This window comes from Zalophus californianus, chromosome 11 (assembly GCF_009762305.2).
Source record: "Zalophus californianus isolate mZalCal1 chromosome 11, mZalCal1.pri.v2, whole genome shotgun sequence".
Taxonomy (NCBI): Eukaryota; Metazoa; Chordata; class Mammalia; order Carnivora; family Otariidae; genus Zalophus; species Zalophus californianus.
Window position 1 is genome coordinate 103,420,898 of NC_045605.1, and position 23,938 is coordinate 103,444,835.

At 58.0% G+C, this 23,938-nt stretch overlaps 1 protein-coding gene and 1 long non-coding RNA gene across 16 annotated transcripts in view; both read right to left on the reverse strand.

The window, feature by feature from the left end:
- SYT7 (synaptotagmin 7) overlaps positions 1-18,132 on the reverse strand; it is a 63,119-nt gene extending 44,987 nt beyond the window's left edge. For 5 of the 15 annotated variants that reach the window (XR_004819415.1, XR_004819416.1, XM_035722830.1 and 2 more), the window contains exon 1: positions 17,919-18,132. Coding sequence is in view for 13 of the 15 variants with exons in the window: in XM_035722830.1 (XP_035578723.1) it covers positions 17,919-17,949 (31 nt within the window). In the remaining 2 variants the exon portion in view is untranslated. Of the gene's footprint in view, positions 1-768; positions 825-13,083; positions 13,232-17,918 lie in introns of those variants that run through there. The other 10 variants (XM_035722829.1, XM_035722831.1, XM_035722832.1 and 7 more) reach the window with 8 other exon arrangements.
- Positions 18,133-21,298: 3,166 nt separating this feature from the next.
- LOC113914333 lies at positions 21,299-23,923 on the reverse strand. Its single transcript, XR_003517444.1, has 3 exons — positions 23,794-23,923; positions 21,732-21,822; positions 21,299-21,443 (listed from the first exon to the last, which is right to left on the reverse strand). It is a non-coding gene; the product is annotated as an uncharacterized LOC113914333 (long non-coding RNA).
- Between the last annotated feature and the right edge of the window lie 15 nt (positions 23,924-23,938).

A 23,938-nucleotide genomic window follows, 5' to 3' on the forward strand; every position in this document is an offset into this window, starting at 1 on the left:
ACATGGACACCCATGGCTCGTACAACACACGTGCACACACCATAGAGGCTCACTCTTGGCACAGCCATGCGGCCCACACAGCCCACATGTGCACGCAGGTACGTGCACGCTCACACACACACACACACACACACACACACACACAGCCCCGGAGACCCACCCCCTGCACAGACACCCACGCTCATTCACACACATGCATAAACACACTAGGCAGATACCCATGTACACACAAATACACACACACGCGCAAGCCATGGAGACTCATGCTGTGCATGGGCACTGTGCTCACACTCATACACACAAATACGCACACGCCCATGGCCATGGCCACGAGTAGATGCCCAGCCCACTCCGCCATCCACGAGGTCTAGATGTTCATGCACATCCTCTGGCCTGGAATCTTTGCCCAGGCCCGTTACTCCTCTACTCAAATTCTGTCTGTCCTTCTGAGGCAGAGCAGTGGGACAGGAAGTAGACCTGGGGGCAGATGGCCTGGATTCCAGTCACATCTCTGTCCCTGGCCAGTGACCTCAGCCCCTAACGTCCCCTGCTGGGGTTCTGTCAAGATAAAACAATAGCTCCCATTAACTGAGCACTCCCCTTTTGCAGCAGACGCTGTGCCAGGAAGTTTACATGTGATCTCTACAACCGGGTACCAGGATCATCCCCATTTCACAGAGGCAGAGACAGGCATATTAGGCGGGTTAAGGATGCGAGCCTGCCCTTTACTGCAGCTCCAGCTGCCTCCCTCCGAGCTGAAGAACGTACCAGCACTCCATGTTGGGCTCCACCGCATGACCCAGCATCGCCTCACTTTCCTCCCACCTTCAAGACGCCTAACCTCTTCCTCATTTTGGCACAAGCTCTTCCCTCTGCCTGGAATGCCTGCCTTCTATCTTCTACCGTGATTATCCCGAGACATGAGATGGTCTTCATTCCCTCCCACATTCCTTTCTGCTTCCCCCGTAACTATGGCAATTCATCATTGTGGGTTAATAATTAGCACTTTCTATCTTTCGCCCACTGGGAACCCCTGGAGGGCCGAGACCCCAGACCACTCCTCTCTGTAGGCCAGGTCTGGTGCCTAGGAGAAGCTGGATAAGTAAGTGCTAAACAGATGCATGAAGTTATTCAAGGCCCCCAGGCAAGCCTGCCTCTTCCAGGAAGCCCTTCCTGATGACAAGTGCTCACAGCAGTCTCTTCATTCTCCAAGACTGAATTAACTGACCTTCTGTCCAGCGTCCTTTTCTTGGGGGTAGGCCTTTCCTCCAAACAGAGCCAATGGGGTACGATCATGTCTCCCCATCGCTTGGGCTCTCCCACAGCCCACAGCCCAGGATATGAGACAGAGAAGCTGCTGGACATGCTGGAAATCTGTGCACACACTCTCTTTCCCTCAGACTTTGCTTGCTCTTGCACTCTTGGCTGGTGACACGCACACTGTCCATATCCAGGCCTTCCAAAGTTGTCCCATCACCCCCATGCCCTCCCAACATAGACTGCTTCTGTCTTTCGGGATCCCCAGATCCCAGGCCCTTGCTCTCCTTACCAAATATCTCTCATCATAGTAACTAATGTACACTCAACACCGAATCATATTTACATTGTTTAGCACCCCTCTAGAGGTAACTACACTCATGCTCATTTCACAAAGAAAGAAACCGAGCCTCAGAAGGGTTAAATACTTGCCCATAAGCAGAAGAGAGGTAAAGCCAGGATTGCACCTGGAGTCTGTAAACCTCAAACCTTACAGTTCTCTCTCTCTTGTTCTATCCAAGAGGAGCTTGAACCCAAGTCACTCTGAGGACAGCCAAGAGAAGAAACGGAGGGAACACAAAATAAGAGGCAGGGAGAGGAATTTCCCCCCAAATTTTACCAACTAGAGCCATGCCCTTGTTACTCCAAAGCTGCAGACTCCTCTCACACACCCTTCCCCAGGGATCCTTCCTCCTTCCACTGGCTCAGCCCTCAGCCTCGGTAAAGCACCCTCATTAGAGAGAGGCTCAGTCCACCTAAAGGTCCCCGAACAGGCTGGGGGGTCGGGCCCCTGGGCTTAGACAAGGGTGAGCAGGAAACAGAGACGCGTGGGGTAGTCCAGGATTTGCCCAGGGCCCTGTCTCTGATGCCACCTAGGGCACAACCACTATTCTGGAGATAAAGAAGAGTGATGTTGGGGGTGGTTGGGGCTACGCCTGCCAGTGCCTTCCTATCCTAATACTGCCTCCTCCCACCTGATTCTGCACTACTTACGACACATCATGCCCCAGCACCTCCCCGCTATCCTTTGGTGGCTGCATGATGACGTTCAAGGTGGAAAGTAGTGAAAGCTAGAGTCACGGGTTTCCAAAGGAAGCACCCTTCCACGTGCATGCTGAGCAGAAGGAAACAGGGGAAGGTGGGAGGGCATTTCCAAAGGCAGAGCCTACCAGTCCTTGGACTATTTGGGCATGGGAAGGGGGGAGATTTTTGGTACCTATCCCACCTTCTTCTATCCTCCTGACCCAACACACACACAAAGCCAGAAAAAGGCTGAACTGGGGAGAAAGCAACAGAAAATCAATGAGCAAACCTCCGAACACTATACAGCCAGGCAAAGCTCTGGGCCTCCTGTCATGCTGAATTTTCTGCCCTCTCTCTACTCTAAAACTCCCCCTCCAAGCTACCCACCTTGGGAAAAAGAAAATCAGATGGGCAGGTAGAAGGAAAAGGAGGGGAAAGAGAGCCTGGCATTCATTTCCCAGGAAAGCTGGGCCTCTACCCTACCCCCGTGCCCCCTGGACAGTCTCCCTGAGTGTCCTTCAGAAAGCCAAGGAGACACCCACAACCCCTCAGGCTTCAGCCGGGGTGGGCTCAAGGCTGGTGAAAGAGGAGGCCCAAGGGGAATTGTTTTGGAAAGTTACAAGTAGCTGAAAATAGGGGCTTAGCCCGAGCAAACCTCTTCAACCTTGACTGTAATAAAAACAGATAATGCGTGAGTGAGCTAAGGAGAGAGTGCTGGCTGGATGCAGACGGTTTAGAATTCAGAGGCGATGCCAAGTGAGTAAACAGCGAATGAAGGATTGTCCGGATGGGCCAGGAGCCGTTCCAGCAAGAAATTGGACGGGAACATGTCAGGATCCACCAGCACTTTGACTCTTCATCAGGGGAGCAGGGCCTGGTGAGCTACAAAGGCCTCATCCATGCACTCTGTATGCCTTCTCTACCTTGGCTCTCTCTTCCAGCAGAGAGCATGGCCTTGGTAAATATGGCTCACATTTGTTCAGAGCCAAAAAGTTTACAAAGTGCTCCAGAGTTTACCTAGGGTTTCATATCTCTTGCCATATTTAATGGTGATGGGCTATCTTCAGCCTGGTGACCCCTCCCTCACCACAGCCACCCCCACTTCCCACAATTCCTGGCTTAGGGAAGCCTGGTACATCCGACTTCAGTCTTCAGCCTCAAAAGATGGTGGTGGGGGGGGGGCGGTGAGACCATCTGTAGACTCCAGAGAGCTGCTAAGTCTGGAAGTCATGAGGGTCAAAGCCATTCAAGACGAACGGAACCAGGTGCCAGCTCTGAGTTAGCTGGGAATCAGCCACCCTCCCCAATCACCCTGATCCCAAAGCCGATGAGCCACCTGGGCACCCCTGAAAATGATCATGTCCATCAGAGCAGCAAGTGCCCAGGAAAGGAGGAGCCCAGGTGGAGGGCTTCTCCACCAGGAGTGTGGAGCAGGGGCAGGATCAGGGACGTGTGATGATTAAGTGCAGGCCTTGACCACTAGTTACTCCTATGAATAATGCATTGTTGTGCCTTGGCCTAAGTCAGCATCTTATTGTTATTAATAATACACGGCTGCAAAGAAGCTGAGGTTGGAATGGTGCGCTCTATTTTATTTGAGGATCTCAGAGCACTTAAGAGTTCCTCATGCTGATGACTCAACTCTAGCTCCCCAAGTCACAGGCTTCCTTACAGGCCAGGGCGCCTGGCCCGCCCTGACACCCTCCCACCTGGTGCTTGGAGCCATGAAAAAGCTTCAGGGGCTAGGAATCTTCCATCCTGAGATTCAGATTCTTGATTGGGTTTTGGCGGGGGAAAGGGTACACTTAATCTTTGCCAGCTCAAGGGCTCTCAGGGATAGACTAGAATGTGAAGCTCTTCCCAGGGATATTTAGGAAGGAGGGAGAGAACTAGTGGAAATCCAGGTGGGGAGAAATGGTTGGAGAGAGACCACTGGGGATCTGAATCCAGTTCTGCCACCCACTGTGCCGCTGTGGGTGTGTGGCCTTAGGCAACTAACTCAACTCTCTGGTCCTGTCTCCTCGTTAGAACATGGGACTGAGATTCCGTCTGGGAGGTGCCATTCTACCATTTTCCGAGGTATCATTTGCACCGCTGAGAGCGCCGCCCTGGGATCTGTCCATGGTTCTGAAACAGGTGACAGGAGCGGTACCCCTGTCCTTGGTGCTGAAATCGTTTCCGTCCCGAGACCGCTCCTTCCTCCAGGCCGCTCTGTATTGCCCCTGACGAGCAGGATCCAAACGACTGGAGCTGTTTTTAGGACTGTTGTTAGGACCACTTTCCTCTACCAATTCCTCCCTGATCAGCCACGAGCTGAAGCCATGGCGGCGACGAGGCAACTTCGAGAGCTCCCTTTCCCCGGTGAGGTCCTCAGATGCTGAGGACCCAGTCAGCACTCCGACTCAGGACCAAAAAAGCCTCCCCGCTAATGTAAATGCCGCCTCCCATTCCCTCAAGTGGAGCCCGCCGAACTGCCTCCCGGCGGCTGGGTGAGGGTACTGCGCTTAGAGCAGAAACACAGAAGGTCCCCAGCGGTGGCGCGAGGCGGGTGGGGAAGGAGTGGCCTACGGTCCGCCGTCACCGCCCCCTCACCCATCCCGGGAAAATATGGCTCTCTGAGTTTGCAGCACTGCCCAATAACCTGCACGTTCCAAGCAGTCCGACCGCCCGGCGGCCGCCTTGAAATACCATGCTGCCTGTTTCACAGCGAAGACTCAACGCAGTGGTCAACCCGGGCCAAGCGAAAAAACTTCTTGCTCCCTCTAACACAACTTTTCCTCCCGCTGTAGGGTGAGCCCTACCAAAAGGAACACAAGGGCTTGTAATAGGCCCCCCTGAGGGCAAAGGCTCCCTACCTCACATCCACCCAGATAAGAAACTTGCCCACAGCCCCTCTCTAGGAAAAAACGGGAGTCAGAGGAGAAAGCTAATTGCTGCCCACTCCTGTTCCCTACTCCACAGGTGGGGGTTCTTTGAAAAGCAGATCTGCTTAGTGCTTCTAGGAACTGCTTCATATTAGCCTCACTGGGTGTAGAAATTTCCCTCTTTTCCAAAACAAACATCAAAGCAAATAAAACCACCTGAAGACAATGCCCCAAATCACTGCCTCTCTGGATCCAGGTAGGGAGTAAAGATAACAATCTTTACAGTAGACACAAATAATAAAATTTATTGAGCACTTACTCTAGGCCAAGAACTGCTAAGAGCTCTGCAAACATTTTCTCATTGAAAACTACAACCCCTCCCCCCCAGGAAGAAGCATGATGGTCAGCATTCTACAGATGAGGAAAGGGGGGTCCAGAGAGGTGAGGTGACCACTCAGGGTGGTGCAGCCGGTATGTGTTGAGACTGGCTCTGGAAACCACATCTGTCTGCCGTTCATCTTGCAGCTCAGCAGGATCCACCTCCCCATCCTTCCCTGTTCTGGAAGCCTCCTTGCCCCACCCCTCCACATCCTCACATCTCATCTGAGAGCACATTGGAGGAACACAGTAACACCTCACACTCCCACAGCACTTACAGCCTGCAAAGTGATTTCAGAGCCATTGTCCGAATTAACCCTCATGATACCGAGGCATTCTTCCGATTTGACAGGAGAGAAACCTAAGGCACAAAGAAATTAAGTGGCTTGCCCCAAGTCACACAGTGAGTAGTGGAACCAAAACTCAGATGAAGACGGTGGTACTCCCAGCCCAGTGCCCTCTCCGTACTTCCATAAGGTTGGGGTCCTGGGGTTAAGCCAGGGAGGGGGTCCAGGGGCTTCCTAAGACCCTGACCTGGGCTGCTTCACTCCTCCTCGTCCCCAGGGGCCATCAGTTGGCTCAGCTCTACCTTGGAGTCTCAGAGTCTCATTCTAAATGAAATTTTTTTTTTCCAGGCAATTACTTCCTACTAATTAGGAGGCAAGGCTGCCAGTCCCTGGGCCCTGGGCTGACCCCCTTTCTCAACTCACACGGGCGGGGGGTTGCTGAGGTATTGAATAGCAGTGCCAGCCACAGAAACTGCCTGGCTCGGCCCCATCAGCCCCATCATCTGAAGGAGGCAGGGAAACTCTGAGGGCAGGGGAACCGGTGGAGGAATAAGGAGCACAGAGGAAGTGGAAGAATGGAGGTGGAGGTGGGGACACTGGGGGGTGGGGAGGGACTCTGAAGTGGGAGAGAGCCAGGGGACAAGGAACAAAGGAGCCTAGACATGCCCATGCAGAGTAAGAGAGAGACCTAGGCTCAGGAGCAGCAGGGGGAGCCAGGAAGATCCAGAGAAACAGGGACATTTGTTCCATGTTGTAGAAAGGAAAGAGAAGGAATCTCAGGAAGCAGAGAGACAGAGGAGGGGAAGAGATGAAGAGCTCTCCCATCTGTGGAGGGAGGGGACGGAAGAAGGCACCCTGGAAAGTGGTCAAAATTACTGAAGTGGAAGAGGCAGAGAGAGGGAGATACTGGGAGACTCCCAGAAGGGGAAGGAGAGAGGAAGGACAGGGAGGAAGGAGGAATTGCTGAAGGAAAGCCCTGGGGAGGAGGGGAGTGGCAGCTCCCAGGGCCCCAAGAAGGGCTCTCTCTAGTCGTCGTCCTTGAGCCTCCCCCAATGTCAGTGCCCAGCCAGTTGGGCCTGTATGCCCTCCTACGCAGCCACAGGTACGGGCCAGCATGATGGCAGGCCACCAGTCAGCTCAGGGCCCAGATGCTCCACTCACCCAGGGCAGCCAGCTGATCTCTCTTCGTCAGTCTGCCACCCGCCTCCAGTGGGCTGAGCCAGGGATCCTCCGGGGTCACACAGCAACATGACCAGGAGGCTCTGGGACTATGGGGGTCCAGCCTCTCTACTTGACAAAGGGAGGACCAAGGACCCAAGAGGAAATGGTGCTTGTCCAAGTTCCTATACCGAGTGGATGATGAGGCCAGATGTAGAGGGTGCAGGGTCAAAGTCCCACTGGTGGGTCCTGTTCCTTCCTGGGCAAAGCCAATAACAGGAGACCAAGATAGGTCTTGGTTGCTAGCAAGTCAGTCCCTGATCAATCTAAGGGAGGAAGGGCAGCCAGGGGCTAAAGGAGAAGCAAAGGAAGAGACTGTTTATGGAGCACTGGGTAGGAGGATTCTGCACGAGCTCTAACTGCCGCTAACATAATTGAGCATTTACTAGGCACAGTGTTCCAGCCACTTCAGACACTGCATGCACAATCTCATTTAGTCCTCAGGATAACCCTATAAAGTATGTATTACTGGAATTCCATTATAGGGAAGAAACTGAGACTCAGGAAAGTCAAGTCATTGGCCAAGTCCACAGGCTAAATTGGTGGCGTGTTTCTAATTCAGGCGACCGACCACTACCCCGAGGACCCATCCACCCGGCGTTATCTGAAGATGCTCAGATTCTCAAGTTCCCATGATCCCAGCCCAGCTCTGGCAGAATATAGGCCCCAGATGCCAGTGGGGTTACAGTCCTGTGTTGCAGGGCCTTCTTGTGGTCCAAAGTGGGGGCAGGATCATCAAGTGCTATATTTGAACAGGCATCGTCTTAAGGCAGTGGAGCCAGGCTTCTAGTCCTGGCTCTGCCACTAACTCACTGTGGGACTTTGGGCAGGTCACTTCCCTCTCTGGACTTGGTGCTCCCACCTGTGTCACTGAAGGTGCGAACCAGATGGGAAGAGCTAGTGTACCCATGATGCCAACGTGGCAACAGGCATGGTTCCAGCCAGTTCATATACAGCAAATCCTCAAGTCCTCCCAACAGCGCCCTGCAGTGGGTGCTATTATCACCTCCCCTTTACGGACGGGGAAATGAAGCAATGAAAGTTCAACTTGCCCAAGGTCACACAGCTACTCGATACATGGCAGAACCGGGATTTGAACCCCACTACTAAAAAAAAAATTTTTTTTTAAATTTTTATTTGCTAATTTTATAATCACCTCTACACCCAACATGGGGCTTGAACTCATGACCCCGAGCTCAAGAGCTGCATGCTCCACCGACTGAGCCCGCCAGGCACCCCAGGAACCCCATTACTTTTGATCCAGAGCCCATGCTCTGGCTGCCATTCTGCATTATTTCCCTAATGAGTCTCTTAGGTGAAGTCTTCCCCTGCCCTTCGCAGGGGCACACATGCCATCACGTTTCCACATGGGAAGCACACATGACCAGCATGGGTCTGCGTGATAGACCTGCTCCTGAGCCTTCACCCAGCTTCTATCTGGAATAGCTGCACTCGCCGGGTGCTACGTCTCCGCAGGCTTTCTGGCACCCAGAGCAGGCCAACTCCAGCAGGTCCACATGCACGCACACACAGGTCCCCTTTTCTGGGCGCTGGCAGACTCGTGGGAGGCCCTGTGCCAAGCGTTAGCACACAGCCACGTGGCAGTGACGTGGGCCACCACACCCCTTCTCCTCTGCCCCCCTCTAGTGCCTGGGTGGCTCACACATCACACTGCACACCTGTCAGCACCCCCATCCACGCTGCCTTCCTCACGCCTCTCCCCTCACAGAAGCGAGCACCTTCTCCGGGAAGGAACCAAGCACACGCCCAGCCTGGCTCCCACGGCCTGAAGATGCCAGCCAACTCAGGGGTGGGGAGGGAGAAAGAGCCCTCGGCCGGAGGCTCTGAAGGGCCTGGGTTCCACGGCTCCCGTCTGACACTAAGCCCTCCCTTAGGTCTGAGGGTCCGAACTCTCGAGGCCCATAAGCGGGGTCAGATGGGGATCACTGCCCATCACATCTGAGTAGGACCGTGGGGCTGTGAGGTTTCTCTGGCCAAGTTAGCACTGCACCCCCCCAGCACCCCATCCTGGTCTCTGCTCTCTCCTCCCCCTGCCCAAGCATCTCAGAGTTCTGGGTATTTTTAGGCCTCAGCTGACAGGCTGTGAAATCGCTTCCTTCGCACCTCCCCAACCAGGCGGGGGCTGGAGAGGGAGGAACGGGGCTGGGGGGGCCACACACAGCCGATTCATCAGGCTCCTCCAGGGCTGGCAGGTGCCAAGCAGGGAGTGAGGGGTTCCTCCCTTTCACTTCAGAGCCTCCCCTTGACTGAGAGGAACCTTCCACTGAGCCTGCAGAGAGGGAGAGGAGTCAGGGTGGGAAGGAAGCTCCACCCCACTCCAGGGACCTGAGAACAAAGGCTTTAGGGGATGCCTCAAGCACTAAAGGAGGCACTGGGGACACCCTCCGGGTCCAGCTCTGCAGCCAATACCAATTCCCAGCACTCACTTCCAAGTGACAGGCCGAGAGACATGCTGGCTCGGATCCCAGTGGGGTTGGGGAGGCACCGAGCAGGAGAGCCTGGCGGTTAAGACCCAGGCTTTGGAGTCAGGCTGCCTTGCAATCTCATGACCCTGCTCTGAGGAGTGACCTGGTGAGACACTCCACCTCTCTGGGCCTCGGGCTCCTCACCTGTACAACAGTGGGGGCGATCTCTCCCTCACAGGGCTGCCGTGAAGATGATAAGAAATGCCGAATGTGAAGGACAAGGTGATCTATGGACCTGCCAGGCCCTGCTAGGAGATTCTCCCCTGCCACCTTCCCTGACCTGCCTGTTCCCTCCTTACTGCTCCTTCTCTGGGCTGCCTTCCTCACCCTGATCCCTGAGGCAGGGGCCGACGGTTCAGCCTGGCATTATGCTCTTTTAGTGCCCATCTGACCCAAATCCCCAGGGGAACGAATCCCCAGTTCAGGTGGGCGGGCAAGGTAGACCATCCCGGCCTCCCTGCTTCCTGCACACATCCACATCACGTGTGCACATGGACCCAAAAACCAACATGTCTGTGTGCTGCCGGCACCTGGGGGTGAGGGCGTTTGCCCTGGGACGAGCCCCCAGGGAAGTGGGAAGACGTACCCAAGCCTTGCTGGGAATGGGCCCCTGTGCCAGGGGCCGTGGGCATGGAAAGGGAGGGGCCTGCCCAGTTGCCGTGGAGACAGGTTGGCTCTGGTGGGGCTCTGGAGCTCCCGGCTGGCAGCTGGAGTGTGAGCTGTGTGGCTCCCCCAGGGCCTGGCCCTGATACCCATGGTGTGGGGTGGGGTGCTGATTCAATCCCCAGGGGCATGGATTTGTGTCCACTGGGCCCTGGACCTGCCCACCTGGGCGCTGTATCCTTCTCTAGAAGGCTGTCTCTGATACCCCATGTCCCTAGGTAAGCCCCCGGGGTGTGCCCATGCATACCTATCTTCACCTGGTGCCCCCCTGACAGCCCATTACCTGCCACAAGCTTTCCGAGGGCAGGGTCCCTGTCCAGCTGAAAGCTGCAGACGTCCTGGTGTGGTGTCTCGGACTCAGCCCTGTGCAGGGGAGAGACCCAGGAGGGGCTGGGCAAAGGTGGGGACAGATGAATTAACCTGGGACTCCAGCTCCATGTACCTGCCTGCCTTCAGGCTTCCTACCCTCCACACTGCTGCAGAGTTCAAGTTCTTTACAGTATAGAGATGGGCTTGAAAGTCATCCATGGCTCTTCATGGTCCTCGTTAAAAAAAGAAAAAATCCAGTTTTCCTGTTTCTGAATGCCAAGACCTTCATAATCTGGCCCAGCCCACCTTTCCCAAGGCTCACCTCCTGCTACTGCCCCCCAAAGGCCTCTCTTCTAGCCCCATTCAAGCCCCCATGGAACGAGACCCTGCTTCTGGGCCATGGCACATGCTGTCCCCATGGCACCAAATGCCTCACCCCTGCCGGTCATGTGGCAAGCTCTTATTCTTCCTTCAAAACCCAAGGCCCTCCAAGCTCATGCTCTTGGGTCTGCTGGTGTTTGCTGGAAGCCCCAGCTGACTTCTAACTGCAAGTTTCCCCTTCCCAGGTTGGTCGGAGGATGGAAGAGCTAACGTATGTCATGTGCTTAGAACAGCACCTGGCACGTAGGAATTATTCAACACGTGTTTGCTGTTCTGAAGGTAACCGACTGACACCACCTCAGGGAAGCCCTCCCCGACTCCTCCTCCACCACAGCTGAAGCAGGCATGTCCTCCTTGGAGCTTCCGGAACCCTCATGCCAGACATCAATCACTTGGTGCAGGATAAGGTTGATAACAGCCGTCATTGGCTGAGTGTTTACTATGTGCTGGGCTCTCTGCTAAAGATGTTTCCCGCCTTACCTCGCCTCATCCTCCAACCCTGTGAAATAAGAACCATCATCAGACCCATTTAACAGAGAAAGAAACCGAAGCCAGAAGAGAGGAGTGACTTGCTCCAGGGACAGAGCAGCAAGTATCTCTGCCAAGGTTCAAACAGATGGCTAGCTGTTGGACCCCAGAGACCTAGCTAAAAGCAAGCCACCCCCTGCGGCACATACATGACGTGCTTAGCACATCCTGAGTGCTCCCCAAGTAAGAACCTGCTATTATTATGGTGCTCCTGTTATCAAGGGAGGGAACAGGGTGGGTCGGGTGACCTGAGAAGGGCTTCCTGAGGCTGGACCCCCTACAGAGCGTGAAACCCCCATTCCTGGAGAAAGGGAGTGAGGGCTGGGAGGTTTGCCAGGCCCTGCGTGCCTCCTGACCATCCTGCCCCCTGCCCCTGGCAGCCTGAGGGGTACTGGAGTGGGCAAATGCGCCAGGGGGCTGGAGCGGGCCCAGGCTGAGCAAGGGGGAGAAGGCCTGCCGTGTGCTGGCTGAGCTGGCCACCGACCGCTCTCTGGCCCCACTGACACCCCCCGTGGTAATGAGACGGATCCAATTTGTACCCAGGGCCCCACCGGGAGCAGCTGCCGCCGCAGGGTTGGAAGTAATTTAATTGGACACATTAGCCACAGAGTTCTCCTCTCTGCTCCCCTCATGCAGGGCCTCACGTGGGCACCCCTTGTGGCTGCCCACACCCCACACTGCCCCACACCGGCTGGGGGCAGGGTACACCCTTCACCAGCCAGCACCGTGGGACCCCCACCTACTAGGGCTGACCCGCCTCCACCCCCCCGCCACCGCCCCGGGCCTGGCAGCCCTGCTCTCTCATTCCTGGGGCTCCTGAGGGCTCTAGAACCAGAGAGCTGGCTGGGCTCTGCAGGCGCCAAGTTCTCTCCTTTCTCGGATGCTAGTAGCAACTATAGGCGCCCCCTGGGGCTGGGGCTCAGACCTCTGCCTCCTGTCTCCTCTGATGGGCACAACGGGTCTCCCCCTTCCCCCGCCCAGCCTGCCGAGAGCCCCCAGCTTCTTGCACTCTGAGAAGGACATCAAAGGAGCAGGGCCACTACCAAGATGGGGGTGGGGGCGGCCCTCCTCTCGGGGCTCTGGGGGAGGGCTGTGTGCACACGCACAGAATCAGACATAGTACGCACACACAAACACACACACACGCTGACAGACACACATGCTGTCTTGGAAATGCCCGGATCTGTACACACCAAAGCTCCCACAGCCTCCCATCCACACCTGTGCACGCTGTGCACACAGCCAGGTGAGGACCTCCCTGCCCCGGCAGATGGAAGCCTCAAGAGGCAGCCGGCTGGCAGGTGGGAGGGTGTGGCAGGGGGCAGGCAGGGCCCCTGGGGGGCATCGGCCCGCCAGGCTGGGGATTGGGCCAGGGGAGGCGCCCTCCCCGCTGCTTCTCATCACAGCTCCCCGCGCACCTCCTGCACCTAACTACAAATACACTCATTAGCTGCTGTTTACGGCCGGCACTCAGACGGAGCGAGCGAGCGAGCAAGCGAGCGCGGCTATGACCGAGTTCAGCCGGCACCAGAACTCGCACACACGAGCTTTCCCCCTCGGGCCCTGCCCTCCCTCTGCCCCAGGGCCCGTGGCCCGGCCGGTTCAATGACAAGACATCCGTTCGCCAAACACCACGGCTCCTGATACAAGTCAGCTCCCGACCCAGCCCCCTGCCCACAGGAGACACACCTCTTCCAACAGGGCCCTCCAGGTGGAAGCTACAGAGCCCCCCAGAGCAGGCCCGACGTGCCGGCCCACCTCCCAAACCAGCTGGGTCCGGAATTCCAGGCGCAGGCTCTGGGCACCGTCCAGCCCCTTCCACAGGTCCCATGCTGTCTTCTGCCAACTCCGTTCCAGCCCTTGGGGAATGCTGCTGGGTGAGACCAAAGCCCTGCCCTCCAGACGCAAATTGGACAGGACCCAGCCAGGCTGCCCCTACTGCCTGGAAGGTCAGGCACTTCCATATCCACGGAACTGGCACAACCCTCCTGGCACCACCGGCTGGGGTTCCCTTTGCAAGGCAGGCGGGCACCCGGGCTGGGCCTGGCACCGGCTGGCTCCGGCACCTGGCCAGACCAGTGACCGCCACAACAGAGGGAGCTGACCTCACCAGCCTCACGTGCCACCTGCCGGGCACTGCCCACGGAGCAGGGAGCCGGATCCACGCAGAGCTGCCCGTGCACCCCCGGGGAGCAATGGGACCTCTGAGGGGACTGTCCTAGTGATGCCCCTTCCAGCCAAGCGTCCCTGGCTCAGGACTCAGCCTCCCGCTGCCCTCCCCCCAAGAGGCCCCCCCCTCACTGCTCCTATCCCTGCCGTTCACAGCCTGGCTCCCCTGGGGGAAGCAGTTATTGAAAACGGTCCATCAGATTCAATAAGGATTCAAAGTCCCTCAGAGAATAGAGGGTGGGCGGGGAGTGGGGGTGGGAGGAAAGGAGGGGTGCCAGAGGGAAGGAGCCACCCACTCCTCCCCTGCCTTTCCCTCAAGGCCTCCTGCAACAGCTGGGCTGGCAGGGGGTGGTGAGAGGGGGCAGCCCTTCGCTGCTAGGCTATGTTGCCTTCAGGGCCCCTTGGGCCTGAGCTTGGGGTCAGTCAGGGGCAGGGCTCGCTCTAGCCTCTCTTCCCCCACCAGGAGGGGCTTTGAGGCTATCTCCCTCCCCACTGGCCCCCAGTTCTCAAGTACCCAGCCCGCTGGTCAAGCTGTTCTCACAAAGCCACCTAAGAGCATGCGTGACCCAAGGCCTAGGAGGGTTGTGTCTCCACAGTCACATGCAGCTTGGGGGCACCGGCTACCCTGGCCCAAGCCCACAGAAGCCATCCCTCTCACCCAGGGTTTCAGACCCGCCCAGCCCCAGCCCCCACCCCTCTTGGCCATGGCCTGTTGGGAGACCGTGGGCTCTTCAGCCCTAGACCTGGATCCAAGCCTGAGATGAAAGGGAGGTCTGGGCCTGTGCAGGTGGGGCTTGGGGGGTTGGGGCGTAGATGGGGGTCGGGGGAGGAGTTTGACAGTGAACCAACCGGTCAGACAAAGTCAGGTCTCATTGGACCTTCCCATACCCCAGCCCTCCTCCCTAATCCTGGTGGCCCTTTCAGCCATACCCCTTAACTCCTGCCCTACACACCACCCAATGGCCTCTGTTCTTAACTTGTGCCCAGCAGGTAGAGGGTTGGCCTGGACAACCTTATGGATCCCTCTGCCTTGAGAGAGGAGATCCGCTGTGCCAAGGCCCCCTGCCCCATGCATGCCCCATGTGTCCCCTGTGCTCCTGAGAATGGCCTTTCTGGAAGAGTTGCTGGTAGAGGGCAGAGCCCACTAACAGGTGGGACAGACAACACTTCAAGCACTGCTACCCCCAGGGACAAGCTCACAGAGGGCTGGGGGCAAGGCAGGCAGCCTCAGGACCTGACCTCTCTCCCAGCTCTGCTGCACTGGCCCAGACTTTCCCTCTCTGGCCTTGTTCGCTCACTCCCTGCAAGGTCACCTCTCCTTCCCTTCCTCCCTCCCTGAAACTGCCTTGCCTGCCCACTGCAACGCTGACCCCTGCAGGCCTGCTGAGGCCCTGCCCGGCCTGGGGCCTGGGTCGAAGGGACACAGGGAGGCCTGGCCAGGGCAGCTTCAGGATGAACACAGGAGGAGGGTTGAGGGCAGGGAGAGGGCCGCCTGCCTCAGGGAGGGGACAGAGAGGAAGTTGCAGGCATGGCAGCTTGGGGGAGGCTGGACAGAATCTGGAGCAGAAGCCAAGGGGGGGTGTATGGGAGGGGGGCTGGTCTTCGTTCTTCACTGGGCTCTGGCTTTTTCCCACAGTCCCTTGCTTAAGCTGAGCTAGATCCCAGAAGGGGCCAGGGGCCCAGGTGGGTAGGGAACTGTGGACAGGGTCTTAGCCAGCAGGCTGAACCCTGTGGAGACCAGGGTGAGTGGGCTGAGGGAAGGAGTACGTCAGCGACACTCTGGAACCGGCCTGGAACGCGGGAGAGCAGAGCACAGGAGAGGGAAAACTGTAAAAAAAACCGATTGGGCCACAGGTGTTCCCTGGGAGCGGGATGAGGAGATCAGAACAGACAAGGCACTGGCCCCTGGGGGACCAGGAGGGGGGGCCTGAATCACACAGGCATCAGTTTGCATATCTCACTCCTACCAGGTGCCAGCCAAAGGGGAGGTGGGGGACAGAAATGGGGGGCACATAGCCCTGCCTGGGGGAGCAGAGTCTAGGGGGCCTGAGGGGAGCTGGGGTTGGAAGGAATGCCTAGTCTGGCCTGGAGCTGTAGGGATTCTAGGAGGTGGGCGGGGATGCCGGGGGGCTGGGGTACAGAGGCCAGATTGATGATTCTGGACCCTCAGAGAGCCCCGGAGGACCCAGGATCAAAAGCAGACTCTGCCCTCTCCAGCCTATTTCTGACCCCATCCAGTCCAGGGGCCACACCAGAGGGAAGTGAACCCCAGGCCCAGTCTGTTCTGGGTCGGGTTGGTCAGTGCTGCCCTGCCCCTGCCCCTGCCCCTGGCACTGGTGGGCCCTGCAACCGCAACTGGGCAAGACAGGTTTCCACCCCATAGGGAGGCCTGTTGGGGAGGAGGGCGGAAGAGGGAGATGCCCCATAGGGGCTGCCAGGATGCCAGGGGCAGCACTGGGTTGCAGGCCCTTTGCCCAGAAGATGCCAAGCATGTCAAGTTGGCCTCCATGGAGAGGGCAGAGGTGCTCCGAGGAGCAGTGATGTCATGGTGCCCAGGCGTGGGAGGAAAGGGGGGGGGAGGGAGAGGGGATGAGGGCAGGGACCCAGGCCATTGGGCTAAGAGGAAAGGGAGGCTGTCAGCCTGGCAGGGCAGAGGTAAAGGGAGTGTCCTCACTGCATCTCCCCTTCCTTCCAACCTCGTACCCGAGAGCTGGCCTTTGAACTAAGCGCTTGGTTTCTGAGAGGGTGATCCCGGCCAGAGACTGCCTCTGCCCTGGGTCCGAGCGCTGGAAGGTGGCAGCCTCATGAGGGAAGGTGCCAGGGTTGGTGACCTGGGTTCAGGCAGAGGAAGGGAGGGGTCTCCAAGAGCCATGTCCCTTCAGCCATCACCTAGAGGACATTCATGGATGGGCAAGAGGTTCCGGAGAGGGAGACCGAGTCTCTCTCACCCTTATCCCCAAGCGCTGAGTGAGTGCAGTGCCTGGCACCAGTAGGTCCTCCTCAGTGGACTCAGAAGGCGGTGATGATTTGATGGGGGTGAGGGTCCGGCTCCTCAGGAGGCAGGGACAGGCTGAGGCTGCCCCTAGAGGGAGAACAAATGTGGGGCTGGGACAAGAGTGGACAAAGCTGGTGTCCCCTGGACTGCCCTCAAAATCCTTGGGGGCTCAAGGTCCCTTCTGCAGAGGGCCTTAGAGCTGTCCCTTCCTGGAGCACCCCCAACCCTGGGAGGTCAGCAGCAGTAAGCCTGGAGGCCCTTCATTTGGGAGCAAGTTCTCAGCCTGGGGTACCTTGTTTTAGCATCAGAGAGAAAACCAGAAGCAGAGATCCCGCTGCCAGAGCTGGCAGACTGGGGGGTGCTGGGTCTGGGGTGGGGTACCCCAGGTGGGAGCTGAGACAGCCTGAGCAGGAGCTGCAGGGGACCTGCCTACAGGTGGGCACTGTGTGAGGAGGCGTCAGGAGCCAAGGAGGAAATGGCAGAGCAATTTCCAGAGGAAGGAGGAAAGATTCCTCGCCAGGGCTTGGAGGATAGCAAGCAGACAGTGGGCTCCCAGGCCACTCCCCGGCTCCCTCGGGAGAGATGCAAAGGAGCCGGCCCCTCCCCCTCCCTCCCCTGACAGGACTGGAGTGAGTTTGGGGATCTTTGCTCTCCCCCTACCCAAACCCAGGAGCACATTCCCCTGGCACCCCCATTCTCACCAATCTCTGCTCTCTTTCCCTTCAGGTACTCCTGTCTCCCCCCCCCCCCCCCCCCCCCCCCGCCAACCCCGCGTCAACGCTCCTGCCGTTCCCCACCCTCCCTCCCTCTCCGGAGGCCCCCTCCCCTGCTGCTGCACCAGATTCCCACTTGCCCCTTGGCACCCTCTCAATTCACAGTTGGCACCGCCGATGTCACTCTGCTCCCCGGTGCCCACAACCTTGGCCCAAAGCTGCCTGGGATCCTTGCCCTGGGGTCCCGCAGCGCTGGCACCCGTGGGCACCGGTGCTGGGGACCCGGGGGTGCCTCTGAGGGCACTGCCCGGTTCCCGCGGGGACAGTGGCTCCTCGCTCCGCCACACACGTTGTCCTTGGGCTGCTGGGGGAGGGGGGGAGGAGGTCCTTGTGGGGACACTGCGAAGCCGGCGCCGGGCATCAAGCCTGGCAGCGCCCGGACTGCGGGGGCCGGGGTCCGAGCCGCTGCCCCTCAAGCCCGCGCCCCCGGTGCTGGGATGACCCCGGGGCGGGGTTGGGGGGGGGGGGGAGTCTGTGCGGCTCCTGTGGACAGCAGCCCCGGGCTGGGGCTCCGAGACGGCGCCGGGCGCTGCCGCCGTCCTGCCTGCCGGTGCGGGGCGCCCCAGCCCGCGCGGGGCCGCGCTTACCTGGGCTGGCCGCCTCCGGGTCCCGGTACATGGTCCCCTAGTCGCCGGCTCCCTCCGGGCTCCTCAGAGCCGCCCGCGGCCGCGCGCTGCTCCGCCGCCGCTGCAGGGCATGGGGCCGGGCGACCCCCGGGGGCGGGTCCGAGGGCGGGGGCCGCGCGGGCTGCACCGAGCCGCGGAGCCGGGGAGCGGGGGCCGCCCGCCAGCCCTCCCGCCCGCCCGCCGAGCACGCTGCCGCTGCCGCTGCCGCCGAGCCGCGCCGAGCCTCCTCCCTCTGGCCTGCGCGCCGCGTGTGCGCGCCGGAGCGTGTGTGAGTGTGTACGAGACCGTGTATGTGTGTGTGTGTGTGTGTGAGCGCGCCCGGGGCACCGCCGGCGCCGCCCGCCCGCTGCCACTGCCACCGCGGCTGCCTGCGCCCGCTGCTGCCCGCTGCCGGCCGCGCGCCGCACTGCAGCCCTGCGCCCGCCGCCGCCCGGAGCCGCCCCGAGGGCACCAACGCCGCCCCGCGCGCCCCGCCCGCAGCCCCCGCGGGGAGGGCACGGAGCCCTCGGGTGGGCCCTGCGAGCTTGCGGGTCCTGCCGCACGGCGCGACCAGCCCGGCCGGGGCGCCTCTGATGGCAGCGGCTTCGAACCGGGCGGGGCTGGGTGGCTGGCCACCTCCTCCGAGGTGCCCTTTGACTCCGTTCCAAGAGGCGTGGAAAGCCACTCCGGGTTTTCCGCCTAATGGCGGCTGGAGGGCGTCAGCTCGGGACTCGACACCGCGGCGGTCCCGGGAAGTCGGGCTGGTGTGTGCAAAAACCAGGAGTGGATGTTTTGTCAGCGCTGAGCCTGGGTCCGTCTACTCTGGCCATCTCCCCGAATTTGAACACAGCTGCCGCAGAAAGGACCAGGATCGCCACCCTCAGTGGGGGACGAGGCCTAGCGACCCTCTTCACTTAACCCAGCCGCAGACCTTTCGGCCTCTGTTCCTCCCTCTCCTGCATCGCTCCTCCACTCCACCCCCCTTTCCTTTCCTTGACCCCAGCACTTCAGTGGGTAAGAAAGAAATCCCTCCTTCTTCCAACCCTGGGGCTCCCTTGGCTCTCTCAGCGCCTCTGGCAGGTCCGCACAGCCCAAATCAGGTGAACCCTAGAATTGGAAATGTTTGATTCTGGGGCAGGGAGGAGAAATTCTCCCCCCAATTTTCAAAGCCTGGAACTGAATGAACTCTTGGTGGTTTGAGGTACGGAGACCTCCCAGCACACACCTACATACCTAGTCCACTACACCACCACCTCCCTCTACACACACATACACCGGCACACAAACACAAGAGATACGAACACTGCGGCAGTACTCCTGCTCTGCAACGGGCCTGCCCCTACCCTAAACTGAAAGGGGTAGGCAGGAGGGCAAAACTCCTAGCCCCGCTGCAGCATCCTGCCCTCCCCTCCACTGAGAATGAAGTTGGAAGGTGAGCCAGGCTTTGTAAAATCAAGGATTCCTAATCCCACCCGGAGAAACCCACTTAACTGACTGTACGGCACAGCTCACACCCAACCACACCTCCATCTTCCCCCAACACGGGAGGCAGCCAGCACCCACAGCCTTTGTCTCAAGTCTCCCCCAATACTCACTCACACACACACCCCATACTCTTGAACTTGCATGGAGCCTATTACATGCGCGCACACACACACACACACACACACACACACACTCGTGCGCAGGCACACACTCACCTCCACCCACGGCTTTTCGGTTGAGAAACAGATAAGGAAATTCCCCCAAGCAAACCACCATAAAGAGTGTTCCGGTGGAGAACAGATTTCCTTGGATTGAACGTTCTAATTAAAAATGGAAGGAAGAAAAAAAAAAAAAAAAGGCAGTCATAGATTTCAGCCCATAATTAGTCCCTGGCCAGAAATCTCAGCCCTCACCCCTTGGTGAAAGGCTATTATGTTTTGTATACCCTGCAGACATCCCCACCCATATGCAGCCAAGAATCTAGGATATATCCATATACCGTTTTTTGGCAAACCCCAGGAAGCCAAGCCAAAAGGCTGGGACTCCAGGGTCTCCAATCTTGACTTCTTCCTGCTCCCATCCCCAGTTCCCTCTCTCAGTGCCCAGCTAGTAAAGACCAAATAGTCCGCCCCTTCCCACCCCTACCTCATGTCATCAGTGGGCTCCACACAGAAAGGTTCCCTGCTCAGGAATCTCCCCATCTATCAACCTGAGAGTCCAGATTGGGACAGCAGAATTCATCATGGCAACTCAACAGATCTTTATAAGCATTTAGAATCATGGAGTTTTTAGAGTTGGTGGGGAGAGGACCTCTGAGAGGCCACCACTGGGGTGACAGATGGTGAAGACAAGGCCTCTATAGGGGGAAAGAACTGGCCAGGGAGCTCCCAGAGCTAGCAGCACAGGGAGCTGGCAAGAGAATCGGGAGGAGACCCTTGGTCCTGGCTCCAGCCTTTTGCCAACCACTATGAGATTCATGAGCAAACTCAGTGCTCTCCCCCATCTGAGATCTTACAGCCTGTCCCTTTCAAACATAAAAATCCCAAACTCACTCACTCCCAGGAGGCAGTAGACAGTCATTGTTCCAGAACGTCAGAGATGGACAGTCCCTCAGACATACTAGATAAATCCCATGAGATGTTGCTGTGGAGACCGAGGCTCTGGGGCATTGGGAACCTCAGTGGGTTTTACTTCCTGCCTGCATCGACACAGGAAAAGGTTTGAAGACACCCTTTCTCTGGGTCTCATTCACTTCAGTCTAGGGGATGCAGAATCATTGGGAAGAGAAAAGAATACAGATTTACGTGGCCCTGCCATTCATAGCTGTGTGACCCCAGGCAGATCACTTGACACTCCTGGGCCTCGGTCCTCATCCATACCATGGAGATAAAAATACCACCTGTTGACTATTATAAAGAGTAAGCGAGATGATACCAGTAAGGCACTTAAAATGATACTTGGAACATAGAACTTATTCCTGATGGATCTCGAACCTACTCCTCGTTACCATGTTTTGCCTCTCAAGAAAGCTCTTCTAGACGTCTGACCTCGAACCATTCAGCTGCATTTGAAGGCTACTCTCTCCTGGGGGAGCATCGACAAGAGCCAAGCCCACTGTGAGTCCCTGTCTTCTGAGCACTCACGGAGGACTGGGCGCAGGCAGGAAATGAAGTGTGCGGGAAGTGAGCAGGTCCTCTGAGAAAAGAGATCAGAGGGTGGGAATAACCCTAGTTCTGACTACAGGTCGTGGCCCTCTAAGGTGAGGGCCTGGGCCTTTGGCGCTCTGCCCCTCCCCTTCCCATCCTCCCCCCCCCCAACCCCCCTCCACCCCGTAGAGGGGGGCCCAGAGAAAGCTTCTCATTCTGTGACACTGCCAGCTTCTTTGTCCTGGGTTCCGTGATGTGGCAGGAAATGCTGGTAGCACCTGGCTCCCCAAGGAATGCCCCACTGAATACTGTGGGCCCCTCAGGCCTATTTCCGATCTGGTGTGGTCATCAGGGCCCAGGTGTCCTGGGTCGGCTTCTGGAGGAACAGAGGAGGGAGAGACGGACGTTCTGTCCCTCTGGAGCAGAGAGACCAGGCCCGCACTCTCCTAAACAGGGCCCCTGAGGCTGCCGGGCTCTGTTGCTAGGCCACGGCTGGAGGCAGGGCTCCTGGGTTCCCCTCAGCCTCTACCTGGCATGGTCTCCAATGCTGCTGTCTCCCCACAGCTCCTGTACCCCCTACCCTGCCCCCCTCACCACGGGCTGAATTATTAATAAAAATGATGAAGAAGCTGTTTGTGCAGCTAACAAGACAGAGCAAACACACCTCTCTCCTTATCACCATCCGTGTGGTGAGAGGCTCAGGCTGAGCATTTGCTGGATCCAGGAGGGACAGGCGGAGACCAGCCGGAAGACAGCTGTGAAGGGCAACAGCAGGTAGAAGCATAACATGAACACCTCCCCAGGAAGGACAGAACAACGAAGTTCTAGAAGGCAGCTCTGGCCATTCCTATGCCCACCTCGTCCCAATGGAGACTGAGTCAATGCTTGCAGATCAATCACCTCTTGTCCCCAGACCCAGGGACCACTGAATCTCAGAGGCTTACCCAAGGCCTCGGCATGCGTGTCACACTTCTGCTGACCCCCACTTTGAAGACCTGATACTAAAGAGGCATCCAGCATCCAGGGAAGAATCCTAGACTTAAACTCTGGTCTTGCCTCTGCCACCATCTAGCTGTTTGGCTTTGGCCAGTGACTTGACATCTCTGGGACTCAGTTTTCTCATCCATAAAATAGGACTGTAATGGCACCACGTGGGGATGGAGAATATACTGGGGAGATAGCAAGGCAAGGGCTGGGTCTCTTTCTTGGCTCCCTTGCACCAAGGCACCTGACACCTCCCGGGCACCAAGGTCTCTGCCCCAAGCTGACCTTCCATAGCCCTGGGTCCCCATTCTGTATCCTCAGGTCATGCTTCAGGGCCAGAAGCCCCTTCTGCACTCCCAACCCCACTCACATCCTTTCTCCCTGAAACCTCCTCTCTCTCTGTTGTCACCCTGCCACCCACTCCTCCCTCATGTGCTTGGCTCAGCCCCTCAAACTCCAAAAGATGAAAGCTGGTGCCCCTTCTCCTTGCCAGCTGCTGTGTGGGATAGCCCCAGCCTCAGTCAGATTCTTGGCCTTAGGCCTCTGTTTTCAGATACCCCCTACCTCTCAGTCTTGGGCAGTTCTGGGACCCTGACATAGGTTGAGAGCCATGGGATCCAGTGAGATGCCCTTATCAGGATGTACTGTAGAAGCACCTTGGCTTGCCAATTACAAGCTGAGTGACCTGGGGTAAATCGCTCGATTCTTCTGAGCCTTAGTTTACCAGTCTATACTACAAGGATATTGGTTTTTAATCTCGATTCCGCCTTGATTCGCCTTTGGGAATCTAATGAACTCCATGGACCTCCCCCTCCCTAGAAAAATTCATATTCAAATATAGACACAATATTTTGCCCATAATTGGGTGGGAGGGGGTCCTACAGGTTTCAGATTAAAATCCCTGGTTCAGAGGCCTACAAGGTTGCTTCCAACTCTGACAGTCTGTGCCCAGTTTTCCGCCCTACCACCTCCCCTCAGGGATTCTTGGGATCAGGTAGGGGTGGGCTGGCGGTCTAACCCCACCATTTCTCCCTCCCGCTCAGCGGCCACCTCCCCCAGCACTTGCTGTGGTTGGCGCCAGCTTGCCTGCAGCTCAGACCAGCGTTTCAGTACCTTTTGGAGGCTACCGAACAGGCTTCACCTGCCTTTCAAGGTATTTAAGGGTTCTTTGACCAAATGCTTTTTGATCCTCCGCTGATGGGAACCAAGCAGAGGCTCTTTCACCAACGGCCCCCTTCCCCCCATATATTAGTGACTAAGAGCTCTTTTGATATTGCAGAAGCCTTCCGTGGTTTGTTCAAAGCCCTGGCCCTTGTGGCCACCTCCTCCAGAGACCCAAGCCGGTCAGCTTCAGCCGCCACCACCCACCCCCAGCGGTGGCCTAGTTAATAGGGGCCTCCCAGGGCTAGACGGCTCCGGCCTGCAACTGTGAGACCCCAGACCTAAGCCCAGCTGGTAGAGGGGCTGCTTCAGTAAAGCCCCGCTCCTCCCACGGAGCCCCCGCCTCGGTCCGGGTAAGATGGGGTCAGAGTAAGTGTCCCCCCAGACCCTGGGGAAACACGTCTCTTCTTCCCGCCCAACTTAGGCTGCACAGACAGGCATGCGACCCACGGGTTCGATTAACCTGTGTCCAGGGTCCAGTAAATGTGATCCCTTAGCCTGGGGCTAAGAAGGGGAAACTGAGGCTTTGAGAAGTCCCGGGCACAGGCGTTGGTGTATGAGGGACAGGAGCCGGCACCCACCGACTCAAGACCTTGGCCCGCTCCGTAAGCCCCCATCACAGCCGGCGTCACTCTGCCCCCCGCGCTCCTGCTCCTGCAGGGCCGCGCAGAAGGCCCTGGGGTGGGCGCCAGCTGCAGAATCCTTGGGGGGCGGGGGACGAGGCCC